The sequence below is a fragment of the Aotus nancymaae genome, unplaced genomic scaffold, assembly GCF_030222135.1.
Source record: "Aotus nancymaae isolate 86718 unplaced genomic scaffold, 86718_ANA_hifiasm-v0.15.2.pri h1tg000036l, whole genome shotgun sequence".
Taxonomy (NCBI): domain Eukaryota; kingdom Metazoa; phylum Chordata; class Mammalia; order Primates; family Aotidae; genus Aotus; species Aotus nancymaae.
Genome location: NW_026988450.1, coordinates 50465581 through 50488404, shown reverse-complemented (window position 1 = coordinate 50488404; position 22824 = coordinate 50465581). Strand labels below are relative to the sequence as shown.

At 39.1% G+C, this 22824-nt stretch overlaps 1 protein-coding gene across 3 annotated transcripts in view; it reads right to left on the bottom strand.

The window, feature by feature from the left end:
* GRHL2 (grainyhead like transcription factor 2) overlaps window positions 1–22824 on the bottom strand; it is a 185750-nt gene that overhangs the window by 41735 nt on the left and 121191 nt on the right. For all 3 annotated transcript variants that reach the window (XM_012455851.3, XM_064384460.1, XM_012455854.3), the window contains exon 9: window positions 9649–9807. In XM_012455851.3, the coding sequence (XP_012311274.1) occupies window positions 9649–9807 (159 nt within the window). The remainder of the gene's footprint in view (window positions 1–9648; window positions 9808–22824) is intronic.

Sequence of the window (22824 nt, the reverse complement as noted above, 5' to 3'; positions counted from 1 at the left end):
TAAACTAATTTTTAGAGAATGAGTAATAACAGCTAACTCTGTGCCAGGGTTTTTCTAAGAGTTTTACATAATAGAATTGAAATAGCTTCATATTTTAACCAGATAATTTAAATATACACTTTTATATTTTAAAAACTACCAAATGGAATCATTATTTTACTTACTACTGAAGGGGGTAATTTTATAGTGCTTCATTTGAAACTTTGAATTGTCATTGACAGTCGTAGATCTTGGAAACTCACAGCAAGAGGGGCATAAAACATAAAACTATCTGCTTGGGAAGTCTCTTCACGATATATAAAGTTTTCGCACAATTTTTGTGCTAGAAAACATGTTTTCAAAAAATGAAGTGTTAAATGCGCAGATACAATCTTCAATTGGATATGAAACATAAGCAAATGGGTTCTTCAAAATAGTTAAGTCTGTAATAGAAACAATTTTTTTATTGGGTCCATGAAAGGCATTTTTCTATGTGTTTGGAGCTCTGTACGATGTAACATTTAATATAAATAAAATTTAGATATTTGTTAACCTGTATAAATAACAGCTGCCCCAAGAAACACCCCAAGTTGGGTCAAGGAATTTGATATCTGAATTAATGTTTTATTTTGTGCTATTTATGAGGAAGGGTCAAGAAATAATCTGTTTCAAGATTTATATACAGGCATACCTCAGAGGTACTGTGGGTTCAGTTCCAGACCCCCATAATAAACCAAATATTGAAATAAAGAGAGTCACATTTTTTTTGTTTTTTGTTTCCCAGTGCATAGAGAGGTTATGTTTGCACTATACTATAACAAGTGTGCAATAGCATTATGTCTAAAAAATGTACATATTTTTAAAAATACTTGTTTTTAAAAAAAAGACACTGAGGCTTTAGCAAGTTGTAATCTTTTTGCTAATATATTGTCTTATCTCGATGTTGATAGCTGCTGACTCATCAGGGTGGGGGTTGCTGAAGGCTGGGATGATATAGCAATTTCTTACAATAAGACAAAAATGAAGTTTGATGCATCAATTAACTCTTCCTTTCAGGAAAGATTTCTCCGTAACATGCGATGTTGTTTGATAGCACTTGACCCACAGTAAGACTTCTTTCCAAATCGGAATCAATCCTCTGAAGCCCTGCTGCTGCTTTATCAACTAAGTTTATGTAATATTCTAAATTCTTTGTTGTCATTCCAACAATGTTCACAGGCTCTTCACCAGTAGTAGATTCTGTCTTACTTTCTTTGCTCATCCATAAGATGCAATTCCTCATATGTTCAAGTTTTCATATGAGATCGCAGCAATTCAATCACATCTTTAGGCTCCACTTCCAGTTCTAGTCTTGCTATTTCCATCACATCTGCAGTTACTTCTTCTACTGAAGTACTGAACACCTCAAAGTCATCCATGAGGGCTGGAATCAACTTCCAAACTCTTGTTAATGTGAATATTTTGACCTCTTCCCACATGAATCGTGAATGTTTTTAATGGCATCTGAAATGGGGAATTCTTTCCAAAAGGCTTTCAATTTCTTTTGCCCAGATCCATCAGAGGAATCACTATCTACAGCAGCAACAGCCTTATCAAACATATTTCTTAAATAATAAGACTGGAAAATCAAAATTATTCCTTGATCTATGAGCTGCAGAATGGACGTTGCTGTGTTCGCAGGCATGAAAACAAGATTAATCTTTTTGTACATCTTCACCAGAGCTCTTGGGTGACTAGGAACACTGTCAATTAGAAGGGATCCTTTTTTTCCTGAGCAGTAGGTCTCAACAGTGGGCTTAAAATTAAGCCCACTGAAAACACATCAGCTGTCATCCAGGCTTTGTTGTTTTATTTACAGAGCAAAAGCAGACTAGATACAGCAAGATTCTTAAGGACTCCAGGATTTTTGAAATGGTAAATGAACATTGACCTCAACTTAAAGACAGCAGCTGCATTAACCCCTAACAAGAAAGTCAGCCTCTCCTTTGAAGCTTCCAAGCCAGGAATTGACTTGTCTCTAGCTATGAAAGTCCTAGGTGACATCTCCCAATAGGAAGCTGTTTCTTCTGCAATGAAAATATGTTGTTTAGCACAGCCACCTTCATCAATGACCTTAGTTACATCTTCTGCATAACTTGCAGCTTGTACATCAGCACTTGCTGTTTAATCTTGCACACTTATGTTATGGAGATGATCTCTTTGCTTGAATCTCATGAAGTGATCTCTGCTAGCTTCAAACTTTTCTTCTGCAGTTTCCTCATCTCTCTCAGCCTTCATAGAGTTGAAAAGAGTTAGGGCAGTGCTCTGGATTAGACTTTGGCCTAAGGGAATGTTGTGGCTGGTTTAATCTTCTATCCACAACTTTCTCCACAACAGCAATAGGGCTGTTTTACTTTCTTATCATTTGTGTGTTCACTGGAGTAGCACTTTTAATTTCCTTTAAGCACTTTTCCTTTGCATTCACAACTTGGCTAAGTGTTACAAGAGGCCCAGCTCTTGGTCTGTGTCAGCTTTTGACATGCCTTCCTCCCTAAACTTAATCATTTCTAGCTTTTGATTAAAGTGAGAGAGATGCAACTTTCCTTTCACTTGAACACTCAGGGGCCATTGTAGGTTTATTAATTGGCTTGGTTTCATATTGTGTGTCTCAGGCAATAGGAAGACCAAAGGAAGAGAAGGAGAGAGACTGGGGAAGGGCTTCTCAGTTTTTATGTATATTTACAAACATGTTCACACTAATAAGTGGTTTTCCCAAGTCTCTCTTGGAGCAATCAGAACACTACGCAACACTGATCAATGAAGTTCACCATCTTATATGGGTGGAGTTGGGGGTGCTCAAAAACACTTGCAACAGTAACACCAATGATCACTGATCACAAATTACCATGACAGACATAATAATAATGAAAATGTTTGAAATGTTGAGAGAATCAACAAAATGTGACACAGAGACATGAAGTGAACACAGGCTGTTGGCAAAATGGAGCTGATAAACTTGATTGATACAAGTTGTCATAAAACTTCCATTTGTAAAAATTCATTTTCTGTGAAGCAAAATAAAGCAAAGCACAATAAAATGAAGTGAGCCTGTATGTTCAATGTAGATATTTAGAAAAATCACTTGCTTATTATTTTTCAGGCATTCTTTTATATGCCAAACCCAAAGAATTAACGTAAAACATAAAGTATCTATAAAGCAGATGGTAGCCCTTCTACAAAAGAAATTTACTGCCCAGAATGCCCAGCTATCAGCATGACAAAACAATTCTGATAGTATCTACTCTTGAGAGAACCACAATTCTTATTTCTAGAATAAAGCTTTCGACTTCACAGTGACCCTGGGAAGCTTCAATACATTCAATGAAGGTGGAGAAAACATCCCTTGAGCAAGACCTTCCAAATATTCCACCTCTTCCTACGATCCTTTGTGACCTAAAGCTTTTAGAAAATATTCTTTCTATTCTTATTAAAGTGCAAAAGTCTAGTTCTTCCAGAGAGTATAATTCGCTACAAATACCAAATTTATCATTTGAAAATAATTCCCTCCATCTAAATATTCACTATAGAGTGTTAAATTTGGAAAATACATCTGAAAAATTCCTGCCTATATTGTGATCATTTTTGCTGCCACTTGAGAGGTGATGGCTGTCTTTATTTTTTATTTAACACTTAAGTTGTTCCTCTTACATTTATTTTAAGAAAATGTGGCTTTCTCAGTTTTTCCATAATATGTAGCTATTATCTGCAGTAATACAAAATCTTCACGAAAGATTGCGAAAGTACTTAATGTTAGCATAAAGATATACACATAGGTATCTATATAGCTATATAAACAGATCCTGAATTTTTAAAATGTATTAAGACATGCATTCCAGTAGAAGTATCTTAATACCCAGAATGGTTAGGGAAACCCTTTATTTTCATCTGTAGTCTCACAGGTGTATTAATTAGAAGTCAAGGTGGAGAACTGTAAATAGTGCAGAATTCCATCTTTGAAAACTGTAGGCTGTGATGAGAAAATTCATGGTTTTAAAAAGGAATAGCTCTCAGCTCTTTTGCCTGAAAGGATAATTCAAATTGGGCATTTGTATTTACACACCCATTTGAAAGGTACAAATATTAAACTTTTCTTTTTTTAATCTCTCAGGAATTAGTTTTACCTGGATTTTGAAATTAAAGCTGCAAATATGATGACAAATTACAGCAAAATATTTGAGGTCTAGTTTGTTAAAGAAATTGACGGTAATTACGATGAATCCACCCTGCAGGACCCATGAGATTTCTTCCTTATGAGTTTCCTGACACCACCACCCCCTACCCCCAAACCTTAACATCAGGATGTGTAACTACCTGCTAGAACTTCTGGACATCACTACTGACTTGGAATAAATGCTTACCATTTACCCAACATTCTCCAACCATTTTCTTTTATTTAGTACTGAAATTTACTAGACTGATAGGCAAAACAGGAGCTATTGGAAATGCCACCTACTTTCTGATTGGCAAGGTATTTGTCGACATAGTCTTCCCAGTTTTCATGCATATTTACAAACATGTTCACACAAATAAGTGGTTCTCCCAACCGTTTATTTCCTTGTCACAGATTACCCTCTTAGCATGACTTCAGGAAAAACTGCTTTGGAAAAATCCATATAATCCTCTTTTTAGCCCTCTGCCTTTTAGAGGTTAAAATAACTGAATGAAAATGTATAAAAATATTTTCAAACAAAAGGTATAATCAATCAATACTTTTATTTGCCTTCTTAGCGTCTCATAGTCCCTCTCATTCTAGGACATAGGTGAACAATAATAGAACATTCTCCATGCATTCTACAGGCTTTTATTCTTTCTTTTTCTTATGACTTATTGCATTAACACTATAATGTAAAATAATTTTAGGAGAATCCTTAACCCTTTCTCTCACTTGTAATTCCAACTGCCAAAGTGAAAAAGAATGGATTGTCAGATTCCTCTAATTCTTCCCCTCTTTCTCCTCATCTGTAACTTCATTCTTTATTTCTAAGAAGGGGATTCATAGAGGGGGATTCTACAGTCTCCCCTGGAATGTCTGAAATAAAGTAAGGGAATTCAAATCATTTAAATGCTTTGTTATTTATGCTTTAAAAAGGAACTCTTATACATTGCTTGAAAATGTTTCTTAATATTTAATATTGCTGAATTAAAGACATAAGTTGATTTTTTTTTTATTTGTTTTGTTTTTAAAGGCTACTTTGGCTCTTTGTTGGGGTTTTGAATTGCCAGTTGTCATTTCAGTATTTTTTGTATAAAGTTATTTATCAGTTCCAGGAGAATGAGTTTGAAATCAGGCCTAGATTTACATCCAACTCCTCTGCATTCTCCCTGTGTGTCTCTGGGGAAATTACTTACGCTGTCTGTACCTTTGATATTTCACCATTTCTACACAACTATGTCTATTGATTTAACAGCCCTCTAGAAATTGTCACAGAAACATCCCTGCTGTCCTGGAAACTGTCCTACTGTGTACTGTGAACTGTCCTACTACGTACTGTCCTACAGTCCTACTGTGTACTGTGAACTGTCCTATCGTGTACTGTGAACTCTCCTATCGTGTACTGTGAACTGTCCTAAACTGTCCTACTGTATACTGTCCTACTGTGTACTATATAATATGAACTGTCCTACTGTGAACTATCCTGCTGTGTACTTACTGTGTACTGTCCTACTGTGTACTGTGAACTGTCCTATTGTGTACTGTCCTACAGTCCTACTGTGTACTGTGAACTGTCCTACTGCGTACTGTCCTACAGTCCTACTGTGTACTGTGAACTGTCCTACTGTATACTGTGAACTGTCCTAAACTGTCCTACTGTATACTGTCCTACTGTGTACTATATAATATGAACTGTCCTACTGTGAACTATCCTGCTGTGTACTTACTGTGTACTGTCCTACTGTGTACTGTGCTCTGTCCTATTGTGTACTATGAGCTGTCCTACTATGTACTGTGAACTGTCTTACTGTGCACTGTCCTACTGTGTACTATGAACTGTCCTACTGAGTTCTGTGTATTGTGAATTGTCCTACTGTGAACTGTCCTAAACTGTCCTACTGTGTACTGTCCTATTGTCCTACCAGTGTCATGGAAACTGTCCTATTGATTGCTGTGCTGCTCTGATAGCTGGATGACTGGCATTAACTGAAATTGTCATGGCCCATCTCTGCTTCCTCCTGCCACTGCTCTCTGCTCACAGGAGCCTACTTCTCTCAATGCTCTGTTATTGCTAAACCAGAACTTTCAGGAATGTTAACAGCACATAGACCTTTAATACAACTGACTGCAGCACCTTTAAGAGTGATGGGCTGAATTAACAGCATCTGCAGTGACCTGGATAAGATTGGAGACTATTGTTCTAAGTGACATAACTTAGGAATGGAAAACCAAACATCACATGTTCTCACTGATATGTGGGAGCTAAGCTATGAGGATGCAAAGGCATAAGAATGATACGATGGACTTTGGGGATTCTGGGGAAAAGTGGGAGGGGGGCAAGGGATAAAAGACTACAAATATGGTACAGTGTGTACTGCTCAGGTGATGGGCACACCAAAATCTCACAGATCACCACTAAAGAACTTACTTATGTAACCAAACACCACCTGCACCCCAATAACTTATGGAAAAATAATTTTTAAAAAGGAGTGATGGGCAATAGTGAACTGGCTACTAATATCGTCTCTCCCTTCCTCTCTCCCCAGCATCGAATATGAAGTAGTATCCTTTCATTTACAATGAATATCTATAAGCAGTTAGTCCACTTATCTTATTTTTTATATACCCTCCTTCCTATCCTTCCCAATTTTAAAATAATTGTACGATGTCTACCTTATCAGAATATACTGTCACACTGTCTCTGCCATCATTTGGAATGAGATCTACAGGCAAACAGATCCTGAATGCTCACCACCAGTCATTTTATCAGTGTCTTTACAGTAACATTGCTTGTCTAAAGTTTGTTCACCACTGGAGTCTCTAAGAAGAAATATTCTCCGGATTTAGGGAGTTTGTTTATTTTATTTTGTTGTGCCTGTGTTTCTCTTTAGGCTTCAAAGTCAATTTGGCTGTGTATAAAATTCTTGGCTCACATTTTCTCTACTTTGTTACCTTAAATAACATTGTTATCTGACAAGGTATTGCTGTTGAAAAGTTTGATAATCAAATTTGCCTTGTAAGTGATTTAATATTTATTTTATTTACTGAGATGCCCAAATAATATTATTTTCTTTTTTCAAAAAGTCCAATAACTTAACTATTTGGTATTGGTTATATTGGATCAATTTTCCCAAGTGGGTGGTGGGCTGCTTAAATACATACATTTTCTGTTTAAAGTTTTCCTTAGAGCATATGTATTTAAATATATATTTAAAGCATACGTATTTTTATTATTCCACCCTCCCACTTTTTTTTCTCAAAGATTTATATTATATGTATGCTGAATTTTTTTTTTTTTTAAAGATAGGGTCTCACTCTATCACCCAGGCTGGAGCATAGTTCACTGCAACCTCAAACTCCTGGACTCAAACAATCATCCTGCCTCAGCCTCCTGAGTACCTAGGACTACAGACATGCATCACTGAACTTGGGTAATGTTTACATTTTTCTGTAGAGATGAGGGTCTTGCTTTGTTGCCTAAGCTGGCCTCAAACTCCTGGACTCATGTGATCCTTCCACCTTGGCCTCCCAAAGTGCTGGGATTACAGGTGTGAGCCATGCACCTGGCCTATATTACATCTTCTTTACCTTTCATCTATATCTGTATTTTCTCTCACACCTTCTTCATTTCCTCTGATTTAAAAAATTTTGTTGTTTTCCAGCTTGTTTTCTTAAAGCATTATCTTTTACATTTATTTACTCTGTACTGCTTCTAGCATAGCTTTTATTTCTAATATATTTTAATTCTTTATTTCTAAATTCCATGAGTTCCATCTTATCTCCTTTCAAGTCATTCTATTTTTTCTACACATCTCAAGTTGAATTTTTCAAATTGTGATTTATGTTGATCTTCAAACTTCCATTATTTCTTTAATTTCATTTAGCTTATTTTGAAATACTAGGCTACGATTTTCACCTGTTTTGTAGGCCTTTTTGATAGGCATTCATTATTCATAGGGAAGGCAGTCTGATCTTAATCTCTTTTCTCAGGAAACATTATATGGGATTTAATTGCTTTTTCTTTTCTGTTGGTCATTTTCAAGTGAAATGAGTGAGCCAGGATTTCCTTAGCTTCATGCTCCCAGGCTCCCCATCTGCTGTGTTCACAAAGTGATACAAAAATAGTCAGATTTTTCTGAGATCTGCCTACTCTGTATTTCGTCCCATCTTCATCTTCACTTTTATTTTGACCTCCTCTTTCTTTTTTACCTTTTTTTTTTTCCCACCTCAGCTTGGACTTTACTCTGAGCACTATTTTGTTTCCAGAGCAGGGTTTTGCCTTAGAAAGAAACTTTAGTTTCTAACTTCTCAGAGTTCATAGGGCTCATAACATTTCAATGCTCAGTCCCCTGCACTCACCAGCAAATGCAAATCCACTAGATCTGTTCCCTCCCACCCGAGTCTCACCTGCTGTCCTGAGACACCCACTTCACTTTCCAGTGAGTACTTTGGACAATTTTGTAGGTTTTCTGTTATTTGGCTATCAAGTGGCCCCATTACTTTCCCTCGCAAATGCTGATATCACACAGGTTTTGAGACTGTTGATGCTTGGTCCTATTCATATTTGGGATTTGTGAAGCTCTCCCGTCACCTAATCATGGGGTTTTAAGTTTTGCTGTTCAAATTTTTTTACTCTTTTGGGGTGGGATTCAGGGAGATTCAAAGTACATGTTGACTAAGTGCATATGTACTAATGAACTTATTTTATAAGTGCTATTTCCATTCCAAAAAGTCCTAGATAGGTCCCATTTAACCCATAATAACAGATGTACCAATATGCTCTGGGACAGGGTTTCCACCCAGTAAAGAGTATTAATCTGTTATTTGAGCTATCTAATTGGATCAAACTTACAGCACAATGTGTTATAAAGTTTGTGTACCCCCAAAATTCATAAGTTGGACCCCAAATTCCCAATGTAATGGTATTTGGGGGTGAAATTTTGGGGAGGTAATTGGGTTTAGATGAGGTCATGAGGATAGAGTATTTATGATAAAATTAGTGTCCTTAGGAAGAGAGACACCAGAGAGCTGTGCACGTGCTCTCTCTATGCCATGTGAGGACACAGTGAGAAGGCAGCTGTCTGCAAGCCAGGAAGAGAGCCCTCACTAGGATCCAAATTAGCTGATGCCTTGACCTTGGACTTTCCAGCCTCTAGAACTTTGAGGAATACATTTCAGTTGTTTAAGCCACCCAGTCTATGGTTTTTTGGTATACCAGTCTGAGCTGACTAAGAAACAGTCAGTTAGTCATTAAGTTAGTGATAAAAATGATAAACTGAAAAAAAATACTGTTGACTGAAGACTTCCTAGATATCTAACAGGAACTGAGAATAAAAGATTACCACTCCCACTGTGAAGGGTTAAGTAACCATTTTCACACCACTGGACAAGTGAAGGTGACAAGGGAGAAATGCCATTAAAAGTAATGCCTAATAACAAAGATACCTTTATAAAAAAAGACTCTCATCTTTACTCACTTTGTCACAGAAGACCTTGATCTGGCAATAAGCTCTATGAATGGGTTTATTGCTACGATTGTTATAACTGTATGTGTCAATCTGAATCATCAAAGGAAGTCCTTTCACCCCTTTTTGGGAGGAGAAATCTGTACTCAAGCAATTCACGGTGATGAAAATCTGAGGAAAGGAAAAAGAAAAAGTTCACAAGTCACCATAAAAAGAATGTACAACAAATGCATAAACCTTAGACTTTAAGTCAAAACACTAAACAACCCCATAAGGACAACTAAAGAATATTTTGATGTTCTTTTCACATAAAAATATGCTGAGCATAAAACATATAATTTATAATTGCACATTATTTTTTAAACCTGCTTTCATATTTAATCTTGAAACAGACCACTTAAATTGCTTTCCTGGAAGCATATCAGCAAAGTCTTACTTATTTTTTAAATATGCATAAGTGGCCTGAGTAAAACACTGTCTCCTCAACACATCAAAGCTGCCACTTTTAATAGTTATAGCAGTTATTCTAATCTCTGACCTGTGGAATATAAAGAAAAAATCAGATAGCACCTTCCTTTGCACATGATTGCATTGAAACCTAGTTATTTGTTTACATATCTGTCTTTCTTCCTTAATTATAAAGCATGCAATTTGAGACCACTTATTATTTTTGTATTACTGGTACCTAGTGCCTGGAGGAAAATAAGCACTCAATAAACATTAGATGAGTGAATCACTGAGTTTATCTGCAGAAAGCCTACTAAAATGGGAGTCAAATGCCCCAGGTTTTAGCCCCAGCTGTAACATCAACCAGCTAAGAAACTTTACTCAAGTCACTTAATGTCTTCAGATTTCATTTTTCCCTTGAGGATCACTCCCTGCAGGACAAAATATAGATACAAATATACTTCCATGTTAGTGAAAAAGTAAAAGAGGAGCTGGTAAATGTAAGATCTGAAACAGGAGAGGGAAGGTGTAGTGAAGGCATCAACATCCTCACCTTACAGCACAGGGACATCAAGAGACACGAGGGAAACCACATGAATTCCAAAAAATGGAAACTCCAGGAAATTCATCAGATTATAGCGCTGACCAACAAAAGAACTAAAAATAATTTTATTATAAAATATTGGTAAGAAGAGAGGGAGAAGTGTAAATAGCTAAATTTCTCCTCATTTTACATAGTGGATGGCAGACCATTGATACCATTTAAAAGTGATTTATCATGGAGTTGAGGTATAAGTGTAGCACACAGGTTTACGTGGTAACTACACTGATGATTAAGAGGTGGTTTTTGGGGAGATCCAGGCACACTGTCATATACTCTTTGTACTATTTTCACTTGATGCCACATATGTTATTTTTATTTAAAATGTTAAATTATTCATTGCTTTAAAATTGTACAATTATGTATTCTGAAAACTATGTCATTAGATGTACTATTTAATGCTTGTCTTATTTGATTCCCTGGGTTTTCCATTCACCTTTAAGCCTTGGACCTGAAGTTCCTCACATCACAGCAACACTATGGAAAGCAGCTTTGTAGGATGCAAAGCCATGAGAAACGGGCTACATGTTAAAGGCCTTTCAGCCAGGCGCAGTGGCCCACACCTGTAATCCCAGCACCTTGGGAGACCGAAGCAGGGGGATTGCCTGAGCTCAGGAGTTTGAAACCAGGATGGGCAACATAGTGAGATCTCATTTCTACCAAAAGGTTAAAAATTAGCCAAGTGTGGTGGTGCATGCCTGTAGTCCCAGCTACTTGGGAGGCTGTGATGGGAGGATTGCTTGAGCCTGGGAGGTCAAGGCTGCAGTGAGCTGAGATCGTGCCACTCCACTCCAGCTTGGGTGACAGAGCGAGTTCCTATCTCAAAATAAATGAATAAAATAAAGGCCTTTTGAATTTTTGATCTAACTACTAGACCCCCTCTAGTTCATTTCAAACCCAACGCCTGTAGGCTTTTGGCAATCCAGGCATCTCACTTTTAGTGCTACATCTCTATAAACCTCATTTTTATTTTCTTTTTGAGGTCCTCACCTGGCACTGAGGAATGTCTTAGTAGGGTACCACATCCATAGCAGTCAGGCCAGATGACAGGGCTTAGTGACAGGCTGATCACAGCAACCCTGTGCCCTGACCCCTGGGCTCTCACACTTCCAGCCACTATCTGAAAACAAGTGCTCAACAACAATCTAATTCTGCCAACAAATCTAGCAAACCAAGGTACAACATGAGGATCATCAGTAATAAAACTGTACTGTAGATGAGAGGTCGGGAAAAAAGAAAAAGTGTACTATATATGGATTCCATGCTAAATGAGTAGATTTTAGCTGCTCTTGCCAAAAACAGAAATGGGTAACTGTGAGATGATGGATATTAGATGATAGATAAAGTATCTCCAGGTATTCCATAACATCATGTTGTATATCTTAAATATGTATATCATTAAAAGTAGCTTTTTTAAAAAAAAAAAAGATAATCTAACTACCGATACATTCATTTTCTTCATTCATTTCTTTAATTCATGTTTTCAGTCTGTAAATTTCCACACAAGCCCACGATGGGTGAAACACAACATTAGATACAGGGCTTAGAAAAGAAACCCAAACCCCTGCTTCAGGGAGCTGACAGTCTAAATGGGAGACAGATGAGTGATCCAGCAGTGACCAAAGGAGAGTGGTCCTCTGTGTTGTGTATACAGAGAGGCAGGTGTGTATAGAGTCCCCAGGAAGACAAAACAGAGCCCTGGGCCTGGAGAACACTAGTGAAATACAAACCCACACATTCACTGGGCTTAGAGCAGGGGCCTGACAAGGACTGAGGAACAGTAAAGAAAAAGAGAGTGACTAAAGATGCAAAGGTCAGGTGATTCAGAGGAACTGAGTGATAGAGACTACTAAGAAAGAACACACAGGCTGGGTGGCTCAGGCCTGTAATCCCAGCGCTCTGAGAGGCTGAGGTGGATGGATCACTGGAGATCACGAGTTCGAGACCAGCCTGACCAACATGGTAAAACTTCATCTCTACTAAAAATAAAAATAAAAATTTGCCAGGGTGGTGGAGGGCATCTGTAATCCCAGCTACTCTGGAGGTTGAGGCAGGAGAATCTCTTGAACCCGGGAGGTGGAGGTTGTAGTGAGCCGAGGTCGTGCCATTGCACTCCAGCCTGGACAACAAGAGCAAAACTCCGTCACAGGAGGGGAGGGGAGGGGAGGAGAGGAAAAAGGAAAGGGAAGGAAAGGAAAGGAAAAAAGGAAGGGAAGGGGAGGGAAAGGGAAAGGAAAGGACATGCTATGTCTGATTCTCCTACTGATTTTCCATGACAAAAGTATTTTGTCCACTACAGTCACACGGACAGAAAATGCTATCTACTGTCCCTAGAGAAGCCCTAATGGCAGAGAATTTTTATTTAAGTCATTCATGCAAGAAATATTTTTGAAGTGCCTACCAAGCTCCTGAGGCTGTGCTAGGTGCTAGCATAGATGCACTGGTTATGGTTCCTGTGATCACAAAAATCAGAGGGAAAATTGAGAGAGAATGTATGGTGGTGCTCTAAAGATTACAACAGCTTCATCAGACACTAACTTTTAGGTTAAAAATATATATATATACTTTTCTGGGAACACCTGAAAAATATCTTGGTTGAATGTATCAACGCAGTTATATGTCAGCAAAGCAAATGATCACTCTGGTGAGCTATGCAGCTGTTCATCATTTTGGCCATGTGCTTCATAGAGATCTTCCTGCTAGTGGCCATAATATACAGGAGTCTTAACATGGACTGGTTATTTTCCACTCCCTCATAAAGCCTGCCTAGAACTACAGGAGCCAGAGGAGAAAAGTGTTCTGATGAATATTTCCTAAGCTATTAAGATTCATGGTTAGCTCACTGATTTAACCACATGTCACTCACAGTGGACATACACTCAGACAGGCAGGAAGCAATATTAAGTGTGGCCTTATCAGCTCGTCTCAACTAAGAGCCAAAGTGATGGATTGTGAATATTTACAAAGGCCATTTAAGTGGGACAGACCCACTAGACCCACTGAAATAACTGCTTACTGGTAATATACTACAATACATTGACTAAATTTTCCCTGGAGAAGTTATAAAAACCAGCCACCCAGTAGAGATGGTCTTTAAAGGTCAAATGAGCTACCACACATCAGACTTCACTGGGAGACACTTAGCCTAGGTTCTCTCAGAGAAGTCTTTAGAAGAAACTCTAATGGGCTCTCTCTGATTCAAGGCCTCCTAATTCCGTTAAAAGTAAACAACACAAGAATCTGCTTTTTCTGCTACATTGTGTTGTCAGCTCCCAGGGAACCTAAAAGGCTGGGATTTTATAATAGGGTTGGCATTGTTTTACTCTTGCCTAGCTGCCTGACCCACTAGCAAAGCACAGTTTCAGTGCCTGATGGTATCAATCATAGTCTCGCTATACTGCACTCAAAACCCAAATAGTTGAACTTTAACTGAAATTGGTGGGGAGGAGTTTTGGGAAGTCATGGAAGGACATTAACTAAAACCCTGGCTTGGAAACTGATAAGCATTCATTTGTTTCATCCTGCAAACCCAACCATATCTCAACTCTAAGCACAGCAGGCAAATGTGAAAGCAAATTACTTGGAAGTACATCTACAAAGCACTTGTTTGTAAATATGTATTAGAGAGGCTTAAGGAAAAGGTATAATTTCCTCTACCAAATGTTCATCCAAATGTCAAGAACAGAAAGTTATTTTTTACTTTGGTGGAAGCCTTGATTATGTAAAGAGTGTACAAATGCCATAAACAATCTATCTGTCTCCCAAATGTTAAGAAAGTTACGAATGCTCATGTAATATTTTTTAAACCTCACTTGTTTTTCTATAATGCTAATAGCACATAATTCATTTTTTAAGAATGAATTCATTAGATCAGGTGTATTCAGGCAGATAATAGATAAAATTTAAATTTTGTCATCAGTTCAAAGATTGATTCAGATAGGTTGTTTCTAAATGTTCCAAGATCTTTTCCAGATATAGTAGTCGTCTCAGGACAAGACTTAAAAAAAAAATCATTTGTTACATATGAATTCCAATTCCCATTTTGTGGATTCTACCCAAGACAAGTGACTTTGCTGAAATTATAATACCCCTCACTTGTACATGATGCATGCAGTAGGATTTATTAAAATAAACACAAATCAATGAGCTTTAGAATTGCTACATTTACTTGGTTACTAACTCCTAAGCTTTTTTCTGAGAGCTTTCCATTAAAATAAATGGGTCTACCTTTGAATCAGAAAGCAATTTGGGATTCAAAACATTGTAACATCTGTGATGTGGTACAATGTATTTATTTTTTTCCTCTTTAAACAATTGTATTTTCCACTTTTAAGATGTTTCTCTTTAAAGACTGAGAAAGCTACTTATTTCCTGATAATTGAGACGGGGGCAGGGGGAGAATCTTTTCCAAGCAATTGCACAGGATGTCTCTAAAATACAGGTACATCAGGAAATATTCATTTTAACACTAGAACACATTTTTCTTTCACAAACAATATATAACTATATAAACGTGCTCTTGCCAGTTTCTCTGCTCTGTTCTTTTCTTGGTTTTTAGAGTTTTTACAGATGGCTTTCTCACATTTTACCTTTCTTCCATTTTGATAGGATTGTATTTGTGTACAGATGCAATGCCAAATTGAGACAGAAGACAGACTAAAAGTAGATAATATTAAAATGTGAAATCTCAGCTTTGGGCATCCATCCATTTGTTTTACGCATGTGTTCATCAGATAGTCATTTGATGTCTTCTCTCTGTGCCTGACACTGTGCTGGGAGATGGGAACACAGGGTGCAAGGCAGACCACCCACCCTCAGGGAGCTTGCCATTTTGCTGAGGATACAAGAAATGCATAGATTTCATAAAACGTACAATTATATAGCACTTTCAGGAAGTACTTTATTCAAATTTTTATTTCATTTCTTTCTTCCTGATAATGTATTTCTCTACTTTCTCCTCTCAGTTCCGCGAGTATCTACGTGTACACACAGATGCACACTTGTGGACTCACATACTCTGCCGTAGTTCCCCATATTCTTTTCAGTGCTCAATTTTTTGCTGTTCTCCTTTCAGAGCCTTGGCTGCCTGCTGTGCCCTCTGCCTCCTGTGCTGTCCCGGCAGATCATCACACTGCCAGATCCTTCTTCTCACTCAGATTCAGTTCAATGACAACTCTTCAGAAATACCTGGCTTGACCATCCCATGTTACCTCCTCTTCCTCCTCCTCTCAACCCAGTGGCACAGTCTGTCCAATTTTTCTTTTCTCTTCATAGCAGATACAATGATTTGTATTTATCTTATTACTTATTTGTTTATTGTTTAATTATCTGTTTGCTCCATGAGGCTGAAAAGCCCTTAAGAGGAGGGTACTTGTCTGCCTCAAGCTCAGTCCATTCCTAGTACTAAGTCCTTGGTAGACAGTCAACAAGTATTTGTCCAATAACTTAAGAGAAGACAAATTGTTTTTCTAAAAACAACTTTATCTATGTTTTTGGTTTCATAAACAATACCTCCTAAGAGCTGAGATTAATATGAGTAGCTGAAGTCAATTTAATATAGTGGAGTTAGCTGCTCTGACCAGAAGTTATCTATCAACAATCATAAATTGAGCATCAACTATATATTCAGCATGAATATCTTCATCTCTCTCTCTCTCTCTCTCCATCCATCCATCCATCCGTCCATCCACATGATGAAGATGCCATATATAGAGGCCATGGGAAATACAGAACTCTATCTATAGCAGCAACCTGCCCTAAAGGAAAAGGTGGGGATCCAACAGTATTCACCGTTGTGGAAAGTATATAATTAGATATTAAATTGAATACACCAGACTTTGCTTGCTTTAAGAAGTAAGGGAGAAGGCCAGGTGTGGTTCCTCACACCTATAATCCCAGTACTTTGGGAGACCAAGGTGGGTGGATCACCTGAGGTCAGGAGTTCAAGACCAGCCTGGCCAATATGGTGAAACCCATCTCTACTAAAAATACAAAAATTAGCCGGGGCGTGGTGATACATGCCTGTAATCCCAGATACCGGGGAGGCTAAGGCAGGAGAATTGCTTGAACCTGGGAGGCAGAGGTTTTAGTGAGCTGAGATTGCGCCATTGCAATCTAGCATGGGTGACAAAGCGAGACTCCATCGAAAGGAGGAGGAGGAGGAGGGAGCTCAACAAAGTAGCCAGGGAAGATTTCCTGTAGGAGTCTTACAAAAGGAGAAAGAGAAATGGAAGGGAAAGAAAGAGCATGGTGGCTCTGAAAATATGGAGAGATCACCCTAATGGAAAAGGAGGGTTTATATCTGGACGGTCTGAAAGGTGGTAGATGGTGAGGAAAGAGGCAAACCAAGATGCTTTTATCACTGTGATCCAGTAACAAGCACTGAATGAGGCCAAGGCAGATAGAGCTGTGGCCACAACCTCCAACATCCAAGTTACAGAGAGGATGGGAGAATGAGGGCAGAAAAGGTATTGTGTTCGGTAGTGGAGAGCATCCATGCTCCTTCCAGAGGCCAGAGCAATGGAAGGGAGGAGAGGAAGGTGATTGCTGGGCGAGTGAGACAGGCCAAGGAGACGGAGAAGAAGCACCTCAGCTGAGGGAGGGATGGGAGCACTGGGAGCAGGCAGCTGGCCAAGCAGAGGTGCGCTTCTGAGATGAAGGAGGTGTCCACACGACAAGAGATGAGGTATGTAAGAGGCTGTAGAGAGGAGTGGCTGTGGGACCCAAGAGCCTCAGAAGCAGGGGATAAAGGAGATCAACTTACAAGTGAAGTTTTGTGAGAGGAAGAGCGAGCTTTCTCTGAAGCTTGAGGGTGAGGTGATGTGACAGTGAGACAGCGAAAGAACATAAGTAACTCCATTTTTGTTTAAGGGGTCTTTACCCATTCCTGCACATAGGCAAGGATGATTTTAGAGCACTGACATAATATGCAAAAACAGCAGTCGTGCAGCTTTTAAAACTAAGCCTGGGAAGTATGTAAACAACTAGGTGTGTTTTGCTAACGATTTTTAGGAGCATTGTGACCTGACCAAGGACAAGGAAATTCCCAGGCTCCTCAGACACTCACTGCTGTCCAGATGTCTGCAGTCGCTGCTTACCTCTTGATCTCAACCCCTCCTTGTCCTCCTGCCCCTAACATCAAAAGAGCCTAAGGTTTGTGCTGACTTAAGATGGTACCTTAGAACATTAGCTCTACGGTTATAAGGTTATATTAGTTAGGATTTGCATTAATGGAACAAACATTTAATTAAGGAGAATTGATTTAAAAACATTAAATCTCTCTGTCCAGAGCATTTTGGAAGAGGTTGCGTCCCAGGTATTGCTGGGGAGAGCACAGGGAAGTCTCAGGCAGAAACCTTCACTGCTCTTCGAACTGCCACAGCTTCTCCTGCTCTGCTGTCACTTTAACAGATATTATGCAGTGTCAAAAGTCTCCTTCGTACACAAGCAGCACATGAGTATGAGGGAGACTTTTGACACTGCATAACCAAGAGATTAGGCTGCTTGGTGAAATCATGAGCTTGCAGGCAGAAGAATATTTTTTTTTTTTTTTTTTTTTTTTTGAGACAGAGTCTCGCTTTGTTGCCCAGGTTGGAGTGCAGTGGTGCAATCTTGGCTCACTGCAGACTCCACCTACTGGGTTCAACTGACTCTCCTGCCTCAGCCTCCCACGTAGCTGGAACTACAGGCGGGCGTCACCACGCTCAGCTAATTTTTGTATTTATAGTTGAGACAGGTTTCACCATATTGGCTAGGATGGTCTCAATCTCCTGACCTCATGATCTGCCCGCCTAAGCCTCCCAAAGTGCTGAGATTACAGGAGTGAGCCACCGTGCCCAGCCCAGAAGAATTTTAAGTACAGACTGAAGGATTCATTCACTCGACTTTTTAACGTTTGTCATGTGAAGCTTTTTCTGTTCATGTTTAATACTTAAAACTTGTTTTGAGCTTTTAATACCTGAATATGGTATGAAATCCAAAAGGCACAAAAGGATAAACTGCAAAAATTACCTCCCTTCCTTGTTCCCCAGCCAACCAACAACTTCTTGAATATCCTTCTAGAAACATGTTATGCAAATACAAATACACATCATTTCCTATTTTACACAAATGGTAGCATAAAATGCATGCAGGTCTGCATCTTACTTTTTTCACTTAACAATAAAGTCTGAAGATGGTTTTCCTTCTCTCTTCAAAAAAGCATGAAATATGGAATGATAATTTGTTCAACATTAGGTTGTTTCCAGACTTTTCTTCTCATAAACAATGCTGCAACGAATGCCTTTCTATGTGGCTTTTGTTCACGTGCGCGTGTATAAATTACTGGCATGTATAAAATTACTTCTGAAATTGCTTTTTTCAAATTAAGGGCAGCCTTCTCAGCAGCATCTTTGTAACAGGTGTCTCCTAATTTAGTGTGCATCAGAACTGCCAGGAGGCCTAGCTGAAACACAGGTTACAGGACCTCAGCCCCAGAGTTTCTCATTCAGTGGGCCTGAGTTGGGAGACACAAGCATTTGTACTTCTAACAATCTCCCAAGTCAACATTGTTGCTGCTTGTTGAGGACCACACTTTGAACAATCACTGCCTAAACCATTGGACTTTGTCGGCCCTCTCCTTGTCCTCTTGGCCCCGCTTCTCCTTCCTTCCTTCCCCTTTCTTCTTCTTTGCTCTTACTCACCACCCCATCCTTCTATGGCTCCTCTTCCTCACATTCTCTACATAGAGAGGGTCTGAGTCCCACCCTTGATCCTGTTTTGCCCACCCTCCAATTCTCTCGACAGCAATATCATCCTTTCCCGTGACTTCTATCATCCCCTCTTTACAACTAACACTAACTTCCCTCCTGAGTGCCACACTCTCCTGAATGGCACAGTGCCCTCTCTCCTTGTGTTTTCCAGGTTCTGCACCTTTGGACATCCCCTCGTTCCCCACGACACGCTCTTCTTTCAACTTCCTCATGTCGAAGTCCACCGGACCCTGAAGACACATCCTACATGCCATGTCCTTCCTTGTGTCTTTCCGATCCCGCAGAAAGAGGACCCCTCTACATGCTGAAGTACTTAGAAGAGAGGTGTAGGGTGTGTGTGTGTGTGTGTGTGTGTGTGTGAGAGAGAGAGAGAGAGAGACAGACAGACAGACTGAGACACACACAGAGACAGACACAGAGAGAGAAGAGATAAAGCAAATCTGGCAAAATATGAACAGTGAGTCAATCCAGGTGAAGGGTAAGTGGTGTTAGATGTATTAATCTTTCAACTTTTCACTTGAAATTTTAAAAAATAAAATGTAGAAAAATAAAACATGGAGTTACCTCTCTCTTCAGACCTCTTCTAGCACTTTTTCTCCTATAGAGTCACTGTCACTTACCTACCTTGGGTTACAGTTATTTACATGTGTGTCTCAGTGCCTAGCCTAGTCCGAACATTCTCTGAGCATGGGGATTCTGCCCGACTTGTTTAGGACCCTCCGCCGCCTGGCCCAGTGCCTGATATGCAGTGGGTGTGCTGCTTCGCAGGAACGATTGTTCCCTCGTCAGAAATAATAAAGGAGGCATTAATTACTACTAGGTCCTCCCAACACAAAAAGGTGCTGTGGAAAGAACACATGCTTCAGAACCAGACAGCCCAAGATGAGAATTCTAGCTTTACCATGCACTAGAGCTGTGTAACCTCAGGTAAGCGAGCTAACTTTTCTGGGCTTCAAATTCATCGTTAACTTCAAATTCAAGTTATATAGAAACTGCTATTCACTTAAAAATATGAATACTGCATAATGCATATAGAGTGCTTGGAAGAGTGCCTGGTATATGGTAATCACTGAACAAATATTAGTCATTGTGTACACACGTACAAACAATCATTTTATGAAACCCAAGTACGCAATCTAATTCTCTGCACCATACAATAGTTGGTATATGTTAATTACAGAGTCCTAAGCAAAATTTAGTCCAGAAACCACGGATACTTCACATTCTAACAAAGATCTAGACATTGATATCTTTGGTGAGATGCCTTCCAAAGATTATTCCTTTTATATATGAATTAACTCTAGGTTTATAGCTTTTCCTAATATCCATTACCTTATAAAACTGGAACAAAGGCATGGCTTTGTTTAAGTTCAATACCAAAGACTCCAGCAAATGTTTACCTTTCTCTTTTAAGGCTTCCTTTACCCACACCACACCTCAGCAAACACATAAAAATGCCATTTGCCGTGCTTTGCAGTGTGCAATTCGACCTTTCAAGACCCCTCCCAGGAGTGTCCCCCAACCCTATTTTTACTTTTGAGACCATGGGATATATTCTAAAATATTCTGTAATTTTCCAGAAGATTGCCTGTTTAAAATCAGCCAATACATTAATTTAGGCCAAAAATGGAATATAACTTTTCTTAATCATTAATATCTACCAACCTCATATCATCCCAGACTGTCTTGTAAGCAGAAAGAGAACTCCCCAGCAGAAAGCACTGGGCTGCTGAGGGGTGCGGGGTGGGAAATAAGCAAGGTCATGAACCCACAGGGCACTCAGGAGTGTAGTCTCCTTTGGACAGTCCTTTGGTTTCCATTTTCATCCTGAAAAATAGTGTTTACACATACATCTTCCCTTCTTTGGTATCCAGCAGTAGAGTTCAGCAGAACAAGGACGCTGTCCATTTAGGAACAGCCTTTTGGAAAGCATGATTCGTTAAGACCACCAAAACTTTAATTTTCAAAAGAGCTGTGCTTGGCACACAATGGAGTTACAATAAAAACAGATTAACTACTTTAGACCAACAAGAACTGAAAGAGAGATAGAGGGAAGGGGTAAAGGAGAAAAATAACACATTTGAGACAACTTAATGGATTTGCCATGATTCGGTACCAAATACAAGCCAGACTTTCAATTAGCATAACCTTATTTTTCACCCAAAGATACTGAATAATTTGCAGTGTACAAGAAGTCAGAACACCTATGTTTTCTCCAATTTACTGCCTTTTCATAAGCCATGGCCAAAGCCCTACAGTTTTACCATCTTATCTTTTAAGCTACTAAAATTGAGATAATGAGGACACAGAGCTATTTTTCCTCCCTAGTTGCAGCTGATGGAGCAGAAAGCTAGGCTTGGCTTGCTGACCTGGAAAAGACAACACCGGAAATTGAGAAAAGGTTGACCGACGCAGTGAGAGAAGGACGAGAGCTAAAATTTCTATGGAAATAGTAAGTCAGTCTTTATGATGGCTTTAGTCACATCTGACAACATGAAGCCAGTCACTGTAGTCACCAAGACCCAGGCCACATCAAATGCACCCTTAAGTCTGGGGCAGCTTTGAGGCAGTGCTGGGACATTAAATCAATTTCATTTTCTCCCTTAAAAATGCATTTACAGATATAGATGAGAATATTTTACTTTCGACTTGTACTTTTAGTTTCCTCTAAGCCAGCCAACTCATCTTAGCACATCCCTGTTTACCTCCCTGAGACTGGCTCCCAGTTCTTAGATGGTATCTCCTTGGTATTAAAGCAAAATCCAACAGGAAGGCAATGGGGCAAAACTGGTAATGCAAATAGGGCCCAGAGGAAATATCAACACGTCTCCTCACCTTGCATTTCCCACAGTTTCAAAAATTACATGCACACTTCTTTTGTAAATCCAGTGCATTTGAAGCATCCAAAGAGACCCAAGATTAGAAGAATCTCTCTATGGAAGGAACACTGGCATATGTGTAAGTAGTCACTTCCAATTACCACCCTGGTAAATGTGAGGATTTCTTTGTTGAATTTCTTAGTTGCACATGTAGAGTGAAGGGTCACTGTATGCCTCCTGCAGGCTTCATCTTCTCTGATCATAATCCTCATTCTTGCTTTGGAAATTTTTTAGTGCTGGGCTTCTTGCTTGGTTTGAAAAGAAAAGCAAGGAATCACCTCCACTACTCATAACAGAAAAAATATAATAAAGAAATGTGCACAGAGATCATGTAAATGAATAAAAATTAAATTCAGGATGCCAGGGAAAGGAGCGAGAGAGAGATGGGGAAAATGAAGAATAAATGTGTAAAGGCACAGAGAAGAAAACACTGATATGTTTTCAGCATTGGAACTGAAACATGCACTGATCTTTGGAGTGAAGTAAGAATTATGCAGAGGAGCTCACTAGT